This window comes from Ambystoma mexicanum, chromosome 3q (assembly GCF_040938575.1).
Source record: "Ambystoma mexicanum isolate Mex_15411 chromosome 3q, UKY_AmexF1_1, whole genome shotgun sequence".
Classification (NCBI taxonomy): Eukaryota; Metazoa; Chordata; class Amphibia; order Caudata; family Ambystomatidae; genus Ambystoma; species Ambystoma mexicanum.
This window is the reverse complement of record NC_090926.1, coordinates 1,281,318,938-1,281,343,150: the sequence shown is the minus strand read 5'-3', so window position 1 is coordinate 1,281,343,150 and position 24,213 is coordinate 1,281,318,938. Positions and strand designations below refer to the sequence as shown.

At 51.1% G+C, this 24,213-nt stretch overlaps 1 protein-coding gene across 1 annotated transcript in view; it reads right to left on the bottom strand.

Moving 5' to 3' along the window:
- Positions 1-1,565: 1,565 nt before the first annotated feature.
- The window catches only part of LOC138447877 (regulator of G-protein signaling 8-like), a 658,995-nt gene continuing 636,347 nt past the window's right edge, over positions 1,566-24,213 (bottom strand). The window contains exon 6 of the mRNA XM_069604343.1: positions 1,566-2,196. Within this exon, the coding sequence (XP_069460444.1) occupies positions 2,077-2,196 (120 nt within the window). The 3' untranslated portion in view covers positions 1,566-2,076. The remainder of the gene's footprint in view (positions 2,197-24,213) is intronic.

Genomic DNA, 24,213 nt, shown 5'->3' with positions numbered 1-24,213 from the left:
ACTAGTCTCAGCAGGAGGCAGTCACCTCCCTAGGCTGGTGACCTCTGTGTGCTGACTAGGCAGCAGTTCCCCAGGCGGTTCTCCGGTGATGGATGGGCCCATTACACTAGTCTCAGCAGGAGGCAATCATCTCCCTAGGCTGATATCTGTTTGCAGACTGGGCAGCAGCTCCACAGGAGGTCCTCTGGTGATGGATAGGCCCATTGCACTAGTCTCAGGAGGAGGCAATCATCTCCCTAGGCTGGTGATCTCTGTGGGCAGACTGGTCAGCGACTCCCCAGGAGGTCCTCTAGTGATGGATGGACCCATTACACCAGTCTCAGCAGGAGATAATCATCTCCCTAGGCTGGTGATCTCTCTGCGTGCAGACTGGGCAGCAGTTCCCCAGGTGGTCCTCTGGTGATGGATGGACCCATTACACTAGTCTCAGCAGGAGGCAATCATCTCCCTAGGCTGGTGATATCTGTATGCAGACTGGGCAGCAGTTCCTCGGGTGGTCCTCTGGTGATGGAGGGACCCATTACACTCATCTCAGTAGGAGGCAAACATCCCCCTAGGCTGGTGATCTCTGTGTGCAGACTGGGCAGCAGCTCCCCGGGAGGTCCTTTAGTGATGGATGGACCCATTACACTAGTCTCAGCAGGAGGCAATCATCTCCCTAGGCTGGTGATCTCTCTGCGTGCAGACTGGGCAGCAGTTCCCCAGGTGGTCCTCTGGTGATGGATGGACCCATTACACTAGTCTCAGCAGGAGGCAATCATCTCCCTAGGCTGGTGATATCTGTGTGCAGACTGGACAGCAGTTCGCCAGACGGTCCTCTGGTGATGGATGGACCCATTACACTAGTCTCAGCAGGAGGCAATCATCTCCCTAGGCTGGTGATATCTGTATGCAGACTGGGCAGCAGTTCCCCAGGCGGTCCTCTTTTGATGGATGGATCCATTCCACTAGACCCAGTAGGAGGCAATCATCTCCATAGGCTGGTGATCTCAGACTGAGCAGTATTGCCCATGTGGTTCTCTGGTGATGGATGGGCTCATTACACTAGTCTCAGCGTGAGGAAATCATCTCCCTAGGCTGGTGACCTCTGTGTGCAGACTGGGCAGCAGTTCCCCAGGTGGTCCTCTGGTGATGGATGGACCCTATACACTAGTCTCAGCAGGAGGCAATCATCTCCCTAGACTGGTGACCTCTGTGTGCAGACTGGGCAGCAGTTCCCCAGGCGGTTCTCTGGTGATGGATGGACCCATTACACTAGTCTCAGCAGGAGGCAATCATCTCCCTAGTCTGGTGATCGCTGTGTGCAGACTGGGCAGCAGTTCCCCAGGCGGTCCTCTGGTGATGGATGGACCCATCAGCAAAAAACACAAGGAGGTTGAGGGGAGAAGGGAAAGTCACAAATGGACCCTCACATAAAGGGCAGAACCCATGTAAAAAAACAAACAAACTTGTGACTCCAAACAGGTACCGCTACCATACCAGGGTGATTAAGAACCAACTTTCATGCTCTGATCACTGATACCACATCAGCAAGCAGAAATAGCTCAGTAAACTAGGACCCAGAATTAATATCTTTTTCATAAGAAGCGAGATTTATTTCAAACGCATGTGCATTATATCAGTTTGATAGAAAAACAATTCATACAACCCCTCTTAAGTTTAATCAGGAGAGAGGGAGCATTATACAAAATTTTCAATACAAAAAACTTTTTGTTAAAACACCAGTCGTGCAGAAAAGCCACACTATGCAAAGCCGACAAAGCGTATTTCCGTAATTGGATCTCGTGCATGCAAAAAAGATCTAAAAACGTACGGACCTATACATAAGTGATCACATAAAAGATGTATTTGTTTCACTGTTCACCCACTCTTGACAGTCATACCAATCATACTCACTCATGAGAACTTTTTTCATTCATACACACAAAAAAGATTTTTTATAAAAAGTTTTTTTAAAAACATTAATCTAAAATAAGCCCAACATGTTTCTTTCCTGACTAGGGTTTTATTCTGTGGAAATTCTTCAGGGGCATAATCGAAAAAAGGATAAACAACACAACACAGCGTGACAAAACTTCATAACATCTTGCATAAACAAATTGTTACACAAGTTAGAATCTGTGTGTTAATTTCACAGGATTTCCATTGTAATCTTTCCAAGAGTCCTAATCCGAGCGCTTCATCAGATGGTTCTCCCTGTAAGATAGCGGTAAATGTAGTAGAATATCAATTTCTGATTTTATAATTATAAAGTGCAGTTTAATCAATTGAATTTAAGCACTATATAAAGCTTATCGTTAGCTCATGTATCAAATGTGCAGCAACATTAATTCGCTATACCATTGGGTTACAAGACAGCAGTACTAGCTCTATTACCATAGACCCTGTTATTGATTCTTCAATACCAGATAGGTTTCAAAAAAGGAACATATTTATTACCTCCGTCGTGGCTCGATGCACCTACACAGGTGCCCTCTAACATTAAGAGCAAGGCAAATATAACGGGGGAGAAGAAGCAAGCGGAGAGAGCAGAGGAAATAATTCAAACACAGAGAACCAGAAAGGGAAAGGGGAGAAAAGAGACCATTAGTGAGTGGATAAATGAAAGGAGTATCTTACATTGTGGTAGTGAATCTTGGGAATGGTCCAGCAAGCTCAAAAATTCAGAGTTTGAGTAGTTCTAACGTTACGCTCCAATGTCCTCTGTATCACGTCCTCTTGTGAACTATTTTGAAAAATCAAATTGATCTCCCAGATCTATAATGGATATCGAGATACATGACTATTAGACAAATATTAAGTCTATGACACTGTTAGGACACCTACCTGTGCTGGGCGGCGGGACTCTGGGGGGCGTGCTGGTTCCTGGCGGCTGTACCCACGTCTCAGAATGTGGAGACGACGCGCCGCCCCGGGCACATTTCCCCGGCGGATTTGCTCTGTTCTGGCCCGTGTGGGGCACGGGTGTCGTTCACGCAGCCGTTCGAACGGGTTTGCGTTCCAAGCCTCGTTCGCGCGGCGACATCCATTCGCGCATGCGCATTGCAGCGCGGTTCAAGCCTCGTTTTCACGCAGGACCGCTACTTAAGCGATCCGAATTGTTTTCCCATCGCGTCTCAACGCGGTTGGTTCCCTTCCGCATCGCTCCCTGGTTCTGAGGTTCTTGGGTCCTGATCCTGTGCCTGGGCTGTGTCCTTCCTGCCCCTACCCTTGCCTGGCCTCCCCTTCCCTTCCCTTCCCTTACCTGTCTTCTTGTGTACGCTGGTCTGTTTCCTTGGGGTATCTTCCTGCTTCCATTCTTGCCTGAGTTGCCCACCTCCTGCTGAGTCTCCTGTGGTCCTGGTCTGCTTCTCCAGCTCCCCTGCATTGGTACCTTGGACCCACTGCTTACCTGTACCTGTACCATAGACTCTTTGCTTACCGGCATTGGTACCTTGGACTCTCCGCTTACCAGTACTGGCTACTTTGTACACTCACTATCCTGGATAGCTGCTTGGGAGATTTTGCCGGTACCTGCCAGAAACATCTACGACCTTCCCAGTCAGTGCTTGCACTGTTCTGACGCCACGTTAATATTGGGAAGTGTCATTCGTGGCGTCAGGAGCTGGCCCCAGTTCAATCCTGTATTACAGGACGGGTCCGGGGTTGGTTCTTTGCGTCGCTACTCTTCATTTGCGAAGACTTCATCAGCTACGTGTCTACCTCTACCACGACCTGGCTACCTCGGCACGCAAGACTTCTGGAGATACAGGTACGCCCCGTCCTCGGGACACACAACTTAACAGATTGAGACGCCTTATCCCCAGTTCTGAGACGGAGATGGAGGAATCCCAGGAGATCCATGACGAAGTTAGAGCCTTAAGAGCGGAAATGGCGGTATTACGCCAGGAGAATCTAAATCTCCGCCAGATGGTCATGCAAGGAACCCCTGTTATTCCACATGCGGAGACACCAATGGCTTCTACCGCACCCATGAAGTTTGATGGTGATCCTAGACGTGTGGCAGAATTCTGCAACCATTGCAAGATACATTTTTTGTTCCGGGCATCACATTTCACACAAGAAAAGGCTAAGATTGGCTACATCTTGGGAAACCTAACAGGAAGTGCCTTGGCTTGGGCTTCTCCCTTGGTATCGGCTAACAGTCCCATTCTTAATGATTTTGTGGCATTTGAGAAAGCATTTTTGGAGGTATTCCAGTCTCCCAATTTGGCAGTTACGGCACAGAATCAGTTGATGGATTTGAAACAAGGATCCAGTGATATTATCACTTATATAAGTCGGTTCCGTCAATTGGCTACGGACTCTCAATGGCCCGAAGTAACGCAAAAGACTCTGTTCAGACGCGGCCTAAGAGAAGAATACAAGGACGAGTTGCTTCACATACCCGAACCTGAGACTCTGCCGTTACTCCAGGAGCAGGTCCTACGTATTGATCATCGCCTGGCCGAACGAAGAGGTGAGAGACGTCGGTTAGAGAGGTTCCTTCCTCGACCACTTCCTCAGGCTGGAGGCGCACCTGTCAGTTCGGAGATGGGTCTAGAACCTATGCAGCTAGGAGCACTCAGAGGACCATTATCGGAGGCTGAGAAAAGACGCAGGAGAAGTCTCCGTCTTTGTTTGTATTGTGGTACTGCCGGACATTTCCTCAGTGCTTGTCCATTGCGACCAATCAAGAAGGCGGAAAACTAAGAGGCCTGTCGCAACGGAGGAAGGCAGTGACAGGCCCTTCGATCTCTTCAGTCCTTCCCATTCCTGTGACGACCCATCCACCCATGACTCCGGTGGCCCTTATGGCTCTTCAGATCCGGGTTACCTGGCAGAGTAATTCAGTGATTGTATTGGGTCTTCTGGATTGTGGAGCCTCAGGTAATTATGTGGACTTTGAATTTTCCAAGAAGAACGGGATACCCCTGCTTGATAAGGATTGTGCTACCCTGGTGGAGGTAATCGATGGAACCCCTTTGGCCTCCGGTCCGGTTCGCCAACATACCGGAATACTACAATTACAGATAGCTGAACACCACGAACTGATTTCTCTTGATGTGATTAAATCACCCTCATACCCGATAATTCTGGGGTTACCGTGGCTATTACATCATAACCCCATTATTGATTGGGCTTCCCGTAACCTGACCTTCGCTTCCAATCGATGTAGTCGGGAGTGTAACACCTTCGGACCCAGTACCGGATCTTCCACTATTGCCACTCAGACAGAAGGATCAGGATCGCTCCAAGTGTGTACCTTGTCTTCGGTACCCTCCGACTACAACGATTACCATGAGGTATTTTCTGAACCTGGTACCATTCCTTTGCCACCTCACAGAGACTTTGATTGTGCCATAGAACTACTACCCGATGCTGTAATTCCTCATGGCAAATTGTATTCATTATCACCTCACGAGAGAGAGGTCCTGCAAGAATATTTGGATGACTGTCTTCAGAAAGGTTATATAACACCTTCTAAGTCACCTGCGGGATTCCCTTTGTTCTTTGTGAAAAAGAAGGAGGGCACTTTACGGCCTTGTGTGGACTATAGGCAATTGAATGACATCACACGAAAGGATCGATATCCGTTGCCCTTGATACGCAACATTATGGAGTCTTTGCGGAATGCCCGTATATTTTCTAAATTGGATCTCCGAGGGGCATACCATTTAGTACGTATCAAGCCGGGCGATGAATGGAAAACGGCCTTTAAGACCCCAGCAGGGCATTTTGAGTATCGTGTTATGCCGTTTGGTCTGTGCAACGCTCCAGCCGTTTTTCAGCGTCTAATGGACGACATTTTCTCGGATTTAATAGGTGTGTCCGTATGGGTATATCTCGATGATATTTTGATATTCTCCAAAGAGAAAGAGGAACATCCTCGTCATGTGAAGGAGGTTCTTGGTCGGTTACATCACAATCACTTATATGCCAAGGCTGAGAAATGTCACTTTCATCAGAGTAGTATCGAATTTCTTGGATATGTTATTAGTGAATCCGGAATACACATGGATCCTGCCAAGGTACGGGCGATTCAGGAGTGGAGACAACCTTACGATCTGAAATCTCTTCAGCGTTTCTTAGGATTCGCCAATTTTTACCGGCGTTTCATACCTGCCTATTCGGAAGTAACCGCGCCTTTGTCAGATCTGACCAGCAACAAGACTCCGTTCAGATGGACTGCAACAGCAACCAGTGCTTTCAAGAGACTGAAGGAGGCATACAGTACTTCCCCGATTTTACATCATCCTGATGAGACCAGGCCATTCATCGTGGAGGCAGATGCTTCCGATTTTGCTGTTGGGGCTGTCCTTCTTCAAGACGATCCACAGACAGGATTGGAGGTTCCTGTTGCCTATTATTCCCGGAAGTTAACATCCAGCGAACGAAATTATGCAATCATAGAAAAGGAGCTATTGGCCATAAAGGTTGCATTTGAGGAATGGCGTCACCATCTTCTGGGGGGAAGATTCACAGTGGAAGTACGCACTGATCACCGGAACCTACAGTATCTACGCTCCTTACAGTGTCGTACTTCTCGTTTGGCTCGTTGGGCCTTGTTCTTTTCCCAATTTGATTTCACGATTTCCTACATCCCTCAGTCACGCAATATGAAGGCCGACGCTCTTTCTCGCTCCCTGGAGAACAACGTTGAACTAGATCATCGAGCTCAACAATTACTTCCTTCCAAACACTTCTTGTTGGTTATATCTCAATGCTTGGATACCATCCTACAGGACACTCAAAAGGATCCCAAGTATTCCTTACTTCTCCAACACCCTTCAATTAGGGAGAACGGTGGCCTACTCTTCTTTCACAATCGGTTATACCTCCCCACTGAGGTACTTCGCACTGCCGTCCTGCAAGCATTACACGATTCCAAGATTGGGGGACATCGCGGCATTCGATCCACTCAGGAACTGATTTCTCGCCAATTTTGGTGGCCAGGATGGGCTAGGCAGACAAGAGAATATGTGGAATGTTGCCCAGTGTGTGCCCAGGTCAAGATTCCACGAAAGAAACCTATTGGACTTCTCCAACCCACCGAGAGAGCACCATATCCTTGGCATACTATCGCCACCGATTTTATTGTGGACCTCCCTCCCTCGGAAGAATATACATGCATCATGGTGGTCATCGATTGTTTTTCTAAGCTAGCCCATTTCATTCCATTCCGGAAGGTACCTTCAGCCGGTAGTATGGCTCAGGCCTTTTTACATTCTGTTTATCGTTTACATGGACTTCCTGAGAAGATTATTTCAGACCGTGGGTCTCAGTTCATTTCTGCCTTTTGGAAGCAACTTTGCCGTCACTTGGGTGTCCAGCGTGCTCTCAGTTCCGGCTATCATCCACAATCCAATGGCCTGACTGAGCGGACAAATCAGACTTTGGAGCAATACTTACGCTGTTTTTCCAATGCTTCTCAATCCAACTGGGCAAAACATCTGGATCTAGCTGAGGTGGCTTATAACAATTCTAAACACTCAGCCACTGGAATGAGTCCTTTTTATTGTTCCTCGGGTCTTCATCCCAGGTTGATTCCATTTCATCCTGTTCCTTCCAGTACAGTTCCTTCCGCGGATCAGATGGTTGCTGATATCCAGAAGAATCAGATCCAGGCCACAGTTGCTCTCGCCAAGGCATGTGAAAGTATGAAGGCACAGGCTGATAGGAGAAGGAGTAGTGAGCCAGCTTTCCAGGTTGGGGACATGGTATGGCTCTCTTCCAAGAATTTACCTGTACACAATCTCCCGACTAAATTAGCACCCCGTTTTCTGGGACCTTTCCGGGTGATCAGACGAATCTCCTCTGTGGCATTCAAGTTGGATTTGCCGCAGTCTTGGCGGATTCACCCCGTCTTCCATGTGTCTCTCTTTAAACCGTTTCGGTCTGATCCGTACGGTCGTTCGCATTCTCGACCCACGGCCATTGATGTGGGAGGCACTCCGGAATTTGAGGTGCAGGAGATTTGTGACTCCCGTTTCTTCCGGGGTAGGCTTCAATTTTTGGTGGACTGGAAGGGTTACCCCGCTTGTGATCGGACTTGGGAACCTTGTGTGAACATTCATGCCCCCCGTCTACTACGGGAATTTTTTCGTAGAAATCCCTGGAAACCGGGTGCTCCGGGTCTTTCTGGTGGGGAGCATAGTGTTAGGACACCTACCTGTGCTGGGCGGCGGGACTCTGGGGGGCGTGCTGGTTCCTGGCGGCTCTACCCATGTCTCAGAATGTGGAGACGACGCGCCGCCCCGGGCACATTTCCCCGGCGGATTTGCTCTGTTCTGGCCCGTGTGGGGCACGGGTGTCGTTCACGCAGCCGTTCGAACGGGTTTGCGTTCCAAGCCTCGTTCGCGCGGCGACATCCATTCGCGCATGCGCATTGCAGCGCGGTTCAAGCCTCGTTTTCACGCAGGACCGCTACTTAAGCGATCCGAATTGTTTTCCCATCGCGTCTCAACGCGGTTGGTTCCCTTCCGCATCGCTCCCTGGTTCTGAGGTTCTTGGGTCCTGATCCTGTGCCTGGGCTGTGTCCTTCCTGCCCCTACCCTTGCCTGGCCTCCCCTTCCCTTCCCTTCCCTTACCTGTCTTCTTGTGTACGCTGGTCTGTTTCCTTGGGGTATCTTCCTGCTTCCATTCTTGCCTGAGTTGCCCACCTCCTGCTGAGTCTCCTGTGGTCCTGGTCTGCTTCTCCAGCTCCCCTGCATTGGTACCTTGGACCCACTGCTTACCTGTACCTGTACCATAGACTCTTTGCTTACCGGCATTGGTACCTTGGACTCTCCGCTTACCAGTACTGGCTACTTTGTACACTCACTATCCTGGATAGCTGCTTGGGAGATTTTGCCGGTACCTGCCAGAAACATCTACGACCTTCCCAGTCAGTGCTTGCACTGTTCTGACGCCACGTTAATATTGGGAAGTGTCATTCGTGGCGTCAGGAGCTGGCCCCAGTTCAATCCTGTATTACAGGACGGGTCCGGGGTTGGTTCTTTGCGTCGCTACTCTTCATTTGCGAAGACTTCATCAGCTACGTGTCTACCTCTACCACGACCTGGCTACCTCGGCACGCAAGACTTCTGGAGATACAGGTACGCCCCGTCCTCGGGACACACAACTTAACAGACACGACAAGGTGTAATTGCCTGATAACTATACATTCCTATGGTGTGACCTCTTACTCACGTTAACCGTAGAAAGTTACTGCATACTTTTCTTAGTGTTGTGTAGCAATTCTATGTGTTCCGACACACTTGAGTATATTATATGCGGGGCTGATACATGCCCACCGAAATGTCAGGAGAATTCAAAGTCTTCCCACCACCAACTCTAGGGGAGAGACCAAACGGAACTTTAGAATACATAGACTAATGCTCCATAGCATCAAGAAATGCAGGTCTTACGGAAGCTAATGTTCGGTTTTTCATGGTGCACTTAAAGAGAAGTATTCGGTTAATGACGGCACACACGTGGTTGTAAACAATTACGTCCTTGAAATGTCAAGAGCTTGAAATGTCCAATTGGATGGACCCATTACACTAGTGCCAGCAGGAGGCAATCATCTCCCTAGGCTGGTGATCACTGCGTGTAGACTTGGCAGCAGTTCTCCAGGTGGTCCTCTGGTGATGGATGGACCCATTACACTAGTCTCAGCAGGAGGCAATCATCTCCCTAGGCTGGTGATCTCTGCATGTAGATTGGGCAGCAGTTCATTGGGTGGTCCACTGGTGATGGATGGGCCCATTACACTAGTGTCAGCAGGAGGCAATCATCTCCCTAGGCTGGTGATATCTATGTGCAGACTGGGCAGCAGTTCCCCAGGCGGCTGGTCCTCTGGTGATGGATTGACCCATTACACTAGTCTCAGTAGGAGGCAATCATCTCCGTAGGCTGGTGATCTCTGCATGTGGACTGGGCAGCAGTTCATTGGGTGGTCCACTGGTGATGGATCGGCCCATTACACTAGTCTCAGTAGGAGGCAATTATCTCCGTAGGCTGGTGATCTCTGTGTGCAGACTGGGCAGCAGTTCCCCAGGCGGTCCTCTGGTGATGGATGGACCCATTACACTAGTCTCAGCAGGATCTCCCTAGGCTGGTGATCTCTGTGTGCAGACTGGGCAGCATTCCCCAGGCGGTCAGTCCTCTGGTGATGGAATGACCCATTACACCAGTCTCAGTAGGAGGCAATCATCTCCCCAGGCTGGTGATCTCTGTGTGCAGACTGGGCAGCAGCTCCCCAGGTGGTTCTCTTGTGATGGAAGGACCCAATATACTAGTCTCAGCAGCAGGCAATCATCTCCCTAGGCTGGTGATCTCTGTGTGCAGACTGGGCAGCAGCTCCCCAGGTGGTCCTCTGGTGATGGATGGACCCATTACACTAGTCTCAGCAGGAGGCACTCATCTCCCTAGGCTGGTGGTCCCTATGCATGCCGACTGGGGAGCAGCTCTCCAGGTGGTCCTCTGGTGATGGATGGGCCCATTACACTAGTCTCAGCGTGAGGCAATCATCTCCCTAGGCTGGTGATTTCTCTTTGTGCAGTCTGGCAACAGCTTCCCAGGCGGTTCTCTGGTGATGGATGGACCCATTACCCTAGTCTCAGCAGGAGGCAATCATCTCGCTAAGCTGGTGATTTCTGTGTGCAGACTGGGCAGCAGTTCCCCAGGTGGTCCTCTGGTGATGGATGGGCCCATTACACTAGTCTCAGCAGGAGGCAATCATCTCCCTAGGCTGGTGATCTCTGTGTGCAGACTGGGCAGCAGCTCCCCAGGTGGTCCTCTGGTGATGGATGGGCCCATTACACTAGTCTCAGCAGGAGGCAATCATCTCCCTAGGCTGGCGATCTCTGTGTGCAGACTAGGCAGAAGTTCTCCGGTGGCGCTCTGGTGATGGATTGACCCATAACACTAGTCTCAGCAGGAGGCAGTCATCTCCTTAGGCTGGTGATCTCTGTGTGCAGACTGGGCAGAAGTTCTCTGGTGGTGCTCTGGTGATGGATTGACCCATTACACTAGTCTCAGCAGGAGGCAATCATCTCCCTAGGCTGGTGATATCCATATGCAGACTGGGCAGCAGCTACCTAGGTGGTCCACTGGTGATGGATGGGGCGATTACACTAGTCTCAGCAGGAGGCAATCATTTCCCTAGGCTGGTGATCTCTGTGTGCAGACTGGGAATCAATTCCACAGCTGGTCCTCTGGTGATGGATGGACCCATTACACTAGTCTGAGCAGGAGGCAATCATCTCCCTAGGCTGGTGATCTCTGTGTGCAGACTGGGCAGCAGTTCCCCAGGAAGTCCTCTGGTGATGGATGGACCCATTACACTAGTCTTAGTAGGAGGCAATCATCTCCCTAGGCTGGTGATCTCTGTGTGCAGACTGGGCAGCAGTTCCCCAGGCGGTCCTCTTTTGATGGATGGATCCATTCCACTAGACCCAGTAGGAGGCAATCATCTCCATAGGCTGGTGATCTCAGACTGAGCAGTATTGCCCAGGTGGTTCTCTGGTGATGGAAGGACACATTACACGAGTATCAGAAGGAGGCAATCATCTCCCTAGGTTGGTGATCTCTGTGTGCAGACTGGGCAGCAGCTCCCCAGGTGGTTCTCTGGTGTTGGATGGACCCAATAAACTAGTCTCAGCAGGAGGCAATCATCTCCCTAGGCTGGTGATCTCTGTGTGCAGACTAGGCAGAAGTTCTCAGGTGGCGCTCTGGTGATGGATTGACCCTTTACACTATTCTCAGCAGGAGGCAGTCATCTCCCTAGGCTGGTGATCTCTGTGTGCTGACTGGGCAGCAGTTCCCCAGGTGGTTCTCCTGTGATGGATTGGCCCATTACACTAGTCTCAGCAGGAGGCAATCATCTCCATATGCTGGTGATCTCTGCGTGCAGACTGGGCAGCAGTTTCCCTGGCGGTCCTCTGGTGATGAGACTTGACAGCTTTCACCAGATGGTCCTGTGGTGATGGATGGACCCATTACACTAGTCTCAGCAGGAGACAGTCATCTCCCTAGGATGATGATATCTGTGTGCAGACTGGGCAGCAGTTCCACAGGTCGTCCTCTGGTGATGGATAGGCCCATTACACTAGTCTCAGCAGGAGGCAATCATCTCCCTCGGCTGGTGATCTCTGTGTGCTGACAGGGCAGCCGTTCCACAGGTCGTCCTCTGGTGATGGATGGACCCATTAGACTAGTCTCAGCAGGAGGCAATCATCTCCCTAGGCTGGTGATTTCTCTCCGTGCAGACTGGGCAGCATTTCCCCAGGTGGTCCTCTGGTGATGGATGGACCCATTACAATAGTCTCAGCAGGAGGCAATCATCTCCCTAGGGTGGTGATATCTGTGTGCAGACTGGACAGCTGTTCGCCAGACGGCCCTCTGGTGATGGGTGGACCCATTACACAAGTCTCAGCAGGAGGCAATCATCTCCCTAGGCTGGTTATCTCTGTGTGCAGACTGGGCAGCAGTTCCCCAGGTGGTCCTCTGGTGATGGAGGGACCCATTACACTCGTCTCAGTAGGAGGCAATCATCTCCCTAGACTGGTGATCTCTGTGGGCAGTCTGGGTAACAGCTCCCCAGGTGGTACTCTGGTGATGGATGGACCCATTACACTAGTCTCAGCTGGAGGCAATCATCTCCCTAGGCTGGTGATCTCTGCGTGCAGACTGGGCAGCAGTTCCCCAGGCGGTCCTCTGGTGATGGATGGACCCATTACACTAGTCTCAGCAGGATCTCCCTAGGCTGGTGATCTCTGTGTGCAGACTGGGCAGCATTCCCCAGGCGGTCAGTCCTCTGGTGATGGAATGACCCATTACACCAGTCTCAGTAGGAGGCAATCATCTCCCTAGGCTGGTGATCTCTGTGTGCAGACTGGGCAGCAGCTCCCCAGGTGGTTCTCTTGTGATGGAAGGACCAAATATACTAGTTTCAGCAGCAGGCAATCATCTCCCTAGGCTGGTGATCTATGTGTGCAGACTGAGCAGCAGTTTGCCAGACGGTCCTCTGGTGATGGATGGGCCCATTACTCTAGTCCCAGCATGAGGCAATCATCTCCCTAGGCTGGTGATCTCTGTATGCAGACTGGGCAGCAGCACCCCAGGTGGTCCTCTGGTGAAGGATGGACCCATTACACTAGTCTTAGCAGGAGGCAATCATGTCCCTAGGCTGGTGATCTCTGTGTGTGCAGACTGGGCAGCAGTTCCCCGCGTGGTCCTCTGGTGATGGATGGACCCATTACACTAGTCTCAGCAGTAGGCAATCATATCCATAGGCTGGTACTCTCTGTGCGCAGACTGGGCAGCAGTTCCCCATATGGTCCTCTGGTGATGGATAGACCCATTACACGAGTCCCAGCAGGAGACAGTCATCTCCCTAGGCTGATGATATCTGTGTGCAGACTGGACAGCAGTTCGCCAGACATTCCTCTGGTGATGGATGGACCCATTACACCAGTCTCAGCAGGAGGCAATCATCTCCCTAGGCTGGTGATATCTGTATGCGGACTGTGCAGCAGTTCCTCAGGTGGTCCTCTGGTGATGGAGGGACTGATTACAATCATCTCAGTAGGAGGCAAACACCCCCCTAGGCTGGTGATCTCTGTGTGCAGACTGGGCAGCGGCTCCCCAGGAGGTCCTTTAGTGATGGATGGACCCATTACACTAGTCTCAGCAGGAGGCAATCATCTCCCTAGGCTGGTGATCTCTGTGTGCAGACTGGGCAGCAGTTCCCCAGGTGGTCCTCTGGTGATGGAGGGACCCATTACACTTGTCTCAGTAGGAGGCAATCATCTTCCTAGGCTGGTGATCTCTGTGTGCAGACTGGGCAGCAGTTCCCCAGGTGGTCCTCTGGTGATGAATGGACCCATTACACTAGTCTCAGCAGGAGGCATTGATATCCCTAGGCTGGTGATCTCTGTGTGCAGACTGGGCAGCAGCTCCCCAGGTGGCCCTCTGGTGATCGGTGGACCCATTACACTAGTCTCAGCAGGAGGCATTGATCTCCCTAGGCTGGTGATCTCTGTGTGCAGACTGGGCAGCAGTTTGCCAGACGGTCCTCTGGTGATGGATGGACCCATTACACTAGTGCCAGCAGGAGGCAATCATCTCCCTAGGCTGGTGATCTCTCTGTGCAGACTGGGCAGCAGTTCCCCAGGCGGTCCTCTGGTGATGGATGGACCCATTACACTAGTCTCAGCGGGAGGCAATCATCTCCCTAGGCTGGTGATCTCTGCGTGCAGACTGGGCAGCAGATCCCCAGGCGGTCGTCTGGTGATGGATGGACCCATTACACTAGTGCCAGCAGGAGGCAATCATCTCCCTAGGCTGGTGATCTAAGTGTACAGACTGGGCAGCAGTTCATTGGGTGGTCCACTGGTGATGGATGGGCCCATTACACTAGTCTCAGCAGGAGGCAATCATCTCCGTAGACTGGTGATCTCTGTGTGCAGACTGGGCAGCAGTCCCCAGGCGGTCAGTCCTCTGGTGATGGAATGACCCATTATACCAGTCTCAGCAGGAGGCAATCATCTGCCTAGGCTGGTGATCTCTGTGTGCAGACTGGGAAGCAGTTCCCCAGGTGGTCCTCTGGTGATGGATGGACCCATTACACTAGTCTCAGCAGGAGGCAATCATCTCCCTAGGCTGGTGATCTCTGCTTTTAGACTGGGCAGCAGTTCATTGGGTGGTCCACTGGTGATGGATGGGCCCATTACACTAGTCTGAGCAGGAGGCAATCATCTCCCTAGGCTGGTGATATCTGTGTGCAGACTGGGAAGCAATTCCACAGGCGGTCCTCTGGTGATGGATGGACCCATTACACTAGTCTGAGCAGGAGGCAATCATCTCCCTAGGCTGGTGATCTCTGTGTGCAGACTGGGCAACAGTTCCCCAGGAAGTCCTCTGGTGATGGATGGACCCATTACACTAGTCTTAGCAGGAGGCAATCATCTCCCTAGGCTGGTGATCTCTGTGTGCAGACTGGGCAGCAGCTCCCCAGGCGGTTCCCTGGTGATGGATGGACCCATTACACTAGTCTGAGCTGGAGGCAATCATCTCCCTCGGCTGGTGATCTCTGTGTGCAAACTGGGCAGCAGTTCCCCAGGCGGTCCTCTTTTGATGGATGGATCCATTCCACTAGACCCAGTAGGAGGCAATCATCTCCATGGGCTGGTGATCTCAGACTGAGCAGTATTGCCCAGGTGGTTCTCTGGTGATGGAAGGACACATTACACGAGTATCAGAAGGAGGCAATCATCTCCCTAGGTTGGTGATCTCTGTGTGCAGACTGGGCAGCAGCTCCCCAGGTGGTTCTCTGGTGTTGGATGGACCCAATAAAATAGTCTCAGCAGGAGGCAATCATCTCCCTAGGCTGGTGATCTCTGTGTGCAGACTAGGCAGAAGTTCTCAGGTGGCGCTCTGGTGATGGATTGACCCTTTACACTAGTCTCAGCAGGAGGCAGTCATCTCCCTAGGCTGGTGATCTCTGTGTGCTGACTGGGCAGCAGTTCCCCAGGTGGTTCTCCTGTGATGGATTGGCCCATTACACTAGTCTCAGCAGGAGGCAATCATCTCCATATGCTGGTGATCTCTGCGTGCAGACTGGGCAGCAGTTTCCCTGGCGGTCCTCTGGTGATGAGACTTGACAGCTTTCACCAGATGGTCCTGTGGTGATGGATGGACCCATTACACTAGTCTCAGCAGGAGACAGTCATCTCCCTAGGATGATGATATCTATGTGCAGACTGGGCAGCAGTTCCACAGGTCGTCCTCTGGTGATGGATAGGCCCATTACACTAGTCTCAGCAGGAGGAAATCATCTCCCTCGGCTGGTGATCTCTGTGTGCTGACAGGGCAGCCGTTCCACAGGTCGTCCTCTGGTGATGGATGGACCCATTAGACTAGTCTCAGCAGGAGGCAATCATCTCCCTAGGCTGGTGATTTCTCTCCGTGCAGACTGGGCAGCATTTCCCCAGGTGGTCCTCTGGTGATGGATGGACCCATTAAAATAGTCTCAGCAGGAGGCAATCATCTCCCTAGGGTGGTGATATCTGTGTGCAGACTGGACAGCTGTTCGCCAGACGGCCCTCTGGTGATGGGTGGACCCATTACACAAGTCTCAGCAGGAGGCAATCATCTCCCTAGGCTGGTTATCTCTGTGTGCAGACTGGGCAGCAGTTCCCCAGGTGGTCCTCTGGTGATGGAGGGACCCATTACACTCGTCTCAGTAGGAGGCAATCATCTCCCTAGACTGGTGATCTCTGTGGGCAGTCTGGGTAACAGCTCCCCAGGTGGTCCTCTGGTGATGGATGGACCCATTACACTAGTCTCAGCTGGAGGCAATCATCTCCCTAGGCTGGTGATCTCTGCGTGCAGACTGGGCAGCAGTTCCCCAGGCGGTCCTCTGGTGATGGATGGACCCATTACACTAGTCTCAGCAGGATCTCCCTAGGCTGGTGATCTCTGTGTGCAGACTGGGCAGCATTCCCCAGGCGGTCAGTCCTCTGGTGATGGAATGACCCATTACACCAGTCTCAGTAGGAGGCAATCATCTCCCTAGGCTGGTGATCTCTGTGTGCAGACTGGGCAGCAGCTCCCCAGGTGGTTCTCTTGTGATGGATGGACCCAATATACTAGTTTCAGCAGCAGGCAATCATCTCCCTAGGCTGGTGATCTATGTGTGCAGACTGAGCAGCAGTTTGCCAGACGGTCCTCTGGTGATGGATGGGCCCATTACTCTAGTCCCAGCATGAGGCAATCATCTCCCTAGGCTGGTGATCTCTGTATGCAGACTGGGCAGCAGCACCCAGGTGGTCCTCTGGTGATGGATGGACCCATTACACTAGTCTCAGCAGGAGGCAATCATGTCCCTAGGCTGGTGATCTCTGTGTGTGCAGACTGGGCAGCAGTTCCCGGCGTGGTCCTCTGGTGATGGATGGACCCATTACACTAGTCTCAGCAGTAGGCAATCATATCCATAGGCTGGTACTCTCTGTGCGCAGACTGGGCAGCAGTTCCCCATATGGTCCTCTGGTGATGGATAGACCCATTACACGAGTCCCAGCAGGAGACAGTCATCTCCCTAGGCTGATGATATCTGTGTGCAGACTGGACAGCAGTTCGCCAGACATTCCTCTGGTGATGGATGGACCCATTACACCAGTCTCAGCAGGAGGCAATCATCTCCCTAGGCTGGTGATATCTGTATGCAGACTGGGCAGCAGTTCCTCAGGTGGTCCTCTGGTGATGGAGGGACTGATTACAATCATCTCAGTAGGAGGCAAACAACCCCCTAGGCTGGTGATCTCTGTGTGCAGACTGGGCAGCGGCTCCCCAGGAGGTCCTTTAGTGATGGATGGACCCATTACACTAGTCTCAGCAGGAGGCAATCATCTCCCTAGGCTGGTGATCTCTGTGTGCAGACTGGGCACCAGTTCCCCAGGTGGTCCTCTGGTGATGGAGGGACCCATTACACTTGTCTCAGTAGGAGGCAATCATCTTCCTAGGCTGGTGATCTCTGTGTGCAGACTGGGCAGCAGTTCCCCAGGTGGTCCTCTGGTGATGAATGGACCCATTACACTAGTCTCAGCAGGAGGCATTGATCTCCCTAGGCTGGTGATCTCTGTGTGCAGACTGGGCAGCAGCACCCCAGGTGGCCCTCTGGTGATGGGTGGACCCATTACACTAGTCTCAGCAGGAGGCATTGATCTCCCTAGGCTGGTGATCTCTGTGTGCAGACTGGGCAGCAGTTTGCCAGACGGTCCTCTGGTGATGGATGGACCCATTACACTAGTGCCAGCAGGAGGCAATCATCTCCCTAGGCTGGTGATCTCTCTGTGCAGACTGGGCAGCAGTTCCCCAGGCGGTCCTCTGGTGATGGATGGACCCATTACACTAGTCTCAGTGGGAGGCAATCATCTCCCTAGGCTGGTGATCTCTGCGTGCAGACTGGGCAGCAGTTCCCCAGGCGGTCCTCTGGTGATGGATGGACCCATTACACTAGTGCCAGCAGGAGGCAATCATCTCCCTAGGCTGGTGATCTAAGTGTACAGACTGGGCAGCAGTTCATTGGGTGGTCCACTGGTGATGGATGGGCCCATTACACTAGTCTCAGCAGGAGGCAATCATCTCCGTAGACTGGTGATCTCTGTGTGCAGACTGGGCAGCAGTCCCCAGGCGGTCAGTCCTCTGGTGATGGAATGACCCCTTACACTAGTCTCAGCAGGAGGCAATCATCTCCCTAGGCTGGTGATATCTATGTGCAGACTGGGCAGCAGTCCCCAGGCGGTCAGTCCTCTGGTGATGGAATGACCCATTATACCAGTCTCAGCAGGAGGCAATCATCTGCCTAGGCTGGTGATCTCTGTGTGCAGACTGGGAAGCAGTTCCCCAGGTGGTCCTCTGGTGATGGATGGACCCATTACACTAGTCTCAGCAGGAGGCAATCATCTCCCTAGGCTGGTGATCTCTGCTTTTAGACTGGGCAGCAGTTCATTGGGTGGTCCACTGGTGATGGATGGGCCCATTACACTAGTCTCAGCAGGAGGCAATCATCTCCCTAGGCTGGTGATATCTATGTGCAGACTGGGCAGCAGTTCCCCAGGCGGTTGGTCCTCTGGTGATGGATGGACCCATTACACGAGTTTCAGTAGGAGGCAATCATCTCCGTAGACTGGTGATCTCTGTGTGCAGACTGGGCAGCAGTCCCCAGGCGGTCAGTCCTCTGGTGATGGAATGACCCACTACTCTAGTCTCAGTAGGAGGCAATCATCTCCCTAGGCTGGTGATCTCTGTGTGCAGACTGGGCAGCAGCTCCCCAGGTGGTTCTCTTGTGATGGATGGACCCAATACACTAGTTTCAGCAGCAGGCAATCATCTCCCTAGGCTGGTGATCTCTGTGTGCAGACTGAGCAGCAGTTTGCCAGACGGTCCTCTGGTGATGGATGGGCCCATTACTCTAGTCCCAGCAGGAGGCAATCATCTCCCTAGGCTGGTGATCTCAGTATGCAGACTGGGCAGCAGCTCCCCAGGTGGTCCTCTGGTGATGGATAGACCCATTACACGAGTCCCAGCAGGAGGCAATCATTTCCCTAGGCTGGTGATCTCTGTGTGCAGACTTGGCAGCAGTTCCCTGGGTGTTCCTCTGGTGATGGACGGACCCATTACACTAGTCTCAGCAAGAGGCAATCATCTCCCTAGGGTGGTCATCTCTGTATGCAGACTGGGAAGCCGTTCCCCAGGTGGTCCTCTGGTGATGGATGGGCCCATTACACTAGTCTCTGCAGGAGGCAATCATCTCCCTAGGCTAGTGATCTCTGTATGCAGACTGGGCAGCAGCTCCCCAGGTGGTCCTGATGGATGGACCCATTACACGAGTCCCAGCAGGAGGCAATCATTTCCCTAGGCTGGTGATCTCTGCGTGCAGACTTGGCAGCAGGTCCCTGGGTGTTCCTCTGGTGATGGTTGGACCCATTACACTAGTGCCAGCATGAGGCAATCATCTCCCTAGGCTGGTGATCTCTGTATGCAGACTGGGCAGCAGCCCCCCAGGTGGTCCTCTGGTGATGGATGGACCCATTACACTAGTCTCAGCAGGAGGCAATCATCTCCCTAGGGTGGTGATCTCTGTATGCAGACTGGGCAGCAGTTCCTCAGGTGGTCCTCTGATGATGGATGGACCCATTGCACTAGTCTCAGCAGGATGCAATCATCTCCCTAGTCTGGTGATCTCTGTGTGCAGACTGGGCAGCAGTTCCCCAGGCGGTTCTCTGGTGATGGATGGACCCATTATACTAGTCTCAGCAGGAGGCAATCATCTCCCTAGGCTGGTGATCTCTGTGTGCAGACTGGGCAGCAGCTCCCCAGGTGGCCCTCTGGTGATGGATGGACCCATTACACAAGTCTCAGCAGGAGGCATTGATCTCCCTAGGCTGGTGATCTCTTTGTGCAGACTGGGCAGCAGTTCCCCAGGCGGTCCTCTGGTGATGGATGGGCCCATTACACCAGTCTCAGCAGGAGGCAATCATCTCGCTAGGCTGGTGGTCTCTGTGTGCAGACTGGGCAGCCGTTCCCCTGGTGGTCCTCTGGTGATCGATGGGCCCATTACACTAGTCTCAGCAGGAGGCAATCATCTCCCTAGGCTGGTGGTCTCTGTGTGCAGACTGGGCAGCAGCGCCCCAGGTGGTCCACTGGTGATGGTTGGACCCATTACACTAGTCTCAGCAGGAGGCAATCATCTCCCTAGGCTGGTGATCTCTGCGTGTGGACTTGACGTTATAATGTCTGGCTAGTGGACAGAGAGGTCAGTTACACCCTGGACTTGATGTTATTAGGTCTGGCTAGTGGACAGAGAGGTCAGTTACTCTCTGGACTTGATGTTATTAGGTCTGGCTAGTGGACAGAGAGGTCAGTTACTATCTGGACCTGATGTTATTAGGTCTGGCTAGTTGACAGAGAGGTCAGTTACACCCTGGACTTGATGTTATTAGGTATGGCTAGTGGGCAGAGAGGTCTGTTACTGCCTGGACTTGATATTATAATGTCTGGCTAGTGGACAGAGAGGTCAGTTACTCTCTTGACTTGATGGTATTAGGTCTGTATAGTGGACAGAGAGGTCAGTTACACTCTGGACTTGATGTTATTAGGTCTGGCTGGTTGACAGAGAGGTCAGTTACACCCTGGACTTGATGTTATAATGTCTGGCTGGTGGACAGGGAGGTCAGTTACACTCTGGACATGATGTTATAATGTCTGGCTAGTGGACAGAGAGGTCAGTTACTCTCTGGACTTGATGTTATAATATCTGGCTAATGGACAGAGAGGTAAGATACTCTCTGGATTTGATGTTATTAGGTCTGGCTAGTGGACAGAGAGGTCAGTTACTCTCTGGACGTGATGTTATTAGGTATGGCTAGTGGACAGAGAGGTCCGTTACTGCCTGGACTTGATATTATAATGTCTGGCTAGTGGACAGAGAGGTCAGTTACTTTCTGGACTTGATGGTATTAGGCCTGTATAGTGGACAGAGAGGTCAGTTACACTCTGGACTTGATGTTATTAGGTCTAGCTGGTGGACAGAGAGGTCAGTTACACCCCAGGCTTGATGTTATAATGTCTGGCTAATGGACAGAGAGGTCAGTTACACTCTGGACCTGATGTTATAATGTCTGGCTGGTGGACAGGGAAGTTAGTTACACTCTGGACTTGATGTTATTAGGTCTGGCTAGTGGACAGAGAGGTCAGTTACTCTCTGGACTTGATGTTATTAGGTCTGGCTAGTGGACAGAGAGGTCAGTTACTATCTGGACCTGATGTTATTAGGTCTGGCTAGTTGACAGAGAGGCCAGTTACACCCTGGACTTGATGTTATTAGGTATGGCTAGTGGGCAGAGAGGTCTGTTACTGCCTGGACTTGATATTATAATCTCTGGCTAGTGGACAGAGAGGTCAGTTACTCTCTTGACTTGATGGTATTAGGTCTGTATAGTGGACAGAGAGGTCGGTTACACTCTGGACTTGATGCTATTAGGTCTGGCTGGTTGACAGAGAGGTCAGTTACACCCTGGACTTGATGTTATAATGTCTGGCTGGTGGACAGGGAGGTCAGTTACACTCTGGACATGATGTTATAATGTCTGGCTAGTGGACAGAGAGGTCAGTTACTCTCTGGACTTGATGTTATATTATCTGGCTAATGGACAGAGAGGTAAGATACTCTCTGGATTTGATGTTATTAGGTCTGGCTAGTGGACAGAGAGGTCAGTTACTCTCTGGACGTGATGTTATTAGGTATGGCTAGTGGACAGAGAGGTCCGTTACTGCCTGGACTTGATATTATAATGTCTGGCTAGTGGACAGAGAGGTCAGTTACTTTCTGGACTTGATGGTATTAGGCCTGTATAGTGGACAGAAAGGTCAGTTACACTCTGGACTTGATGTTATTAGGTCTAGCTGGTGGACAGAGAGGTCAGTTACACCCCAGACTTGATGTTATAATGTCTGGCTAATGGACAGAGAGGTCAGTTACACTCTGGACTTGATGTTATAATGTCTGGCTGGTGGACAGGGAGGTCAGTTACACTCTGGACTTGATGTTATAATGTCTGGCTAATGGACAGAGAGGTAAGATACTCTCTGGATTTGATGTTATTAGGTCTGGCTAGTGGACAGAGAGGTCAGTTACTCTCTGGTCTTGATGTTATTAGGTCTGGTTAGTGGTCAGAGAGGTCATTTACACTCTGGACATGATGTTATAATGTCTAGCCAATGGACAGAGAGGTCAGTTACTCTCTGGACTTAATGTTATTAGGTCTGGCTAGTGGACAGAGAGGTCAGTTACTCTCTGGACTTGATGTTATTAGGTCTGTCTAGTGGTTAGCGAGGTCAGTTACACTCTGTACTTGATAGTATAATTTCTGGCTAGTGGACAGAGAGGTCAGTTATTCTCTGTACTTGGTGTTATTAGGTCTGGCTAGTTGACAGAGAGGTCAGTTACTGTCTCGACTTGATGTTATTAGGTCTGGCTAGTGGAGAGAGAGGTCAGATACTCTCTGGACTTGATGTTATTGTTTCTGGCTAGTGGACAGAGAGGTCAGTTACTCTCTGGACTTGATGTTATTGTGTCTGGCTAGTGGACAGAGAGGTCAGTTACTCTCTGGACTTGATGTTATTTTGTCTGGCTAGTGGACAGAGAGGTCAGTTACTCTCTGGACTTGATGTTATTAGGTATGTCTAGTGGACAGAGAGGTCAGTTACTCTCTGGACATGATGTTATTAGGTCTGGCTGGTGGACGGAGAAGTCGGTTACTCTCTAGACTTGATGTTATTAGGTCTGGCTGGTGGACAGAGAGGTCAGTTCCACCCTGGACGTGATGTTATAATGTCTGGCTGGTGGACAAGGAGGTCAGTTACACTCTGAACCTGATGTTATAATGTCTGGCTAGTGGACAGAGAGGTCGGTTACTCTCTAGACTTGATGTTATTAGGTCTGGCTAGTGGACAGAGAGGTCAGTTACTCTCTGGACTTGATGTTATAATGTCTGGCTGGTGGACGGAGAGGTCAGTTACTCTATGGACTTGATGTTATTAGGTCTGGCTAGTGGACAGAGAGGTCAGTTACACTCTGGACTTGATGTTATTAGGTCTGGCTGGTGGACAGAGATGTCAGTTACACCCTGGACTTGATGTTATAATGTCTGGGCGGTGGACAGGGAGGTCAGTTACACTCTGGACTTCATTTTATAATGTCTGGCTAGTGAACAGAGAGGTCAGTTACTCTCTGGACTTGATGTTATTATGTCTGGCTAGTGGACAGAGAGGTCAGTTACTTTCCTGACTTGATGTTAGTAGGTCTGGCTAGTGGACAGAGAGGTCAGTTACTTTCCTGACTTGATGTTATTAGGTCTGGCTAGTGGACACAGAGGTCAGCTACTCTCTGGACTTGATGTTATTAGGTCTGGCTAGTAGACAGAGAGGTCAGTTACTCTCTGGACATGATGTTAATAGGTCTGGCTACTGGACAGAGAGGTCAGTTACTCTCAGGACTTGATGTTATTAGGTGTGGCTGGTGAACCGAGAGGTCCGTTACTCTCTGGCCATGATGTTATTAGGTCTGGCTAGTGTACATAGAGGTCCGTCACTCTTTGGACTGGATGTTATAATGTCTGGATAGTGGACAGAGAGGTCAGTTACTCTCTGGAGTTGATGTTATAATGTCTGGCTAGTGGAGAGAGAGGTCAGTTACACTCTGGACTTGATGTTATTAGGTCTGGCTGGTGGACAGAGAGGTCAGTTACACTCTGGACTTGATGTTATAATGTCTGGCTAGTGGACAGAGAGGTCCGTTACTCTCTGGCCATGATGTTATTAGGTTTGGCTAGTGTACATAGAGGTCCGTTACTCTTTGGACTGGATGTTATAATGTCTGGCTAGTGGACAGAGAGGTCAGTTACTCTCTGGAGTTGATGTTATAATGTCTGGCTAGTGGAGAGAGAGGTCAGTTGCTCTCTGGACTTGATGTTACAATGTCTGGCTAGTGGACAGAGAGGTCAGTTACTCTCCTGACATGATGTTATTAGGTCTGGCTAGTGGACAGAGAGGTCAGTTACTCTCTGGACTTGATGTTATTAGGTCTGGCTAGTAGACAGAGAGGTCAGTTACTCTCTGGACATGATGTTAATAGGTCTGGCTAGTGGACAGAGAGGTCAGTTACTCTCTGGACTTAACGTTATT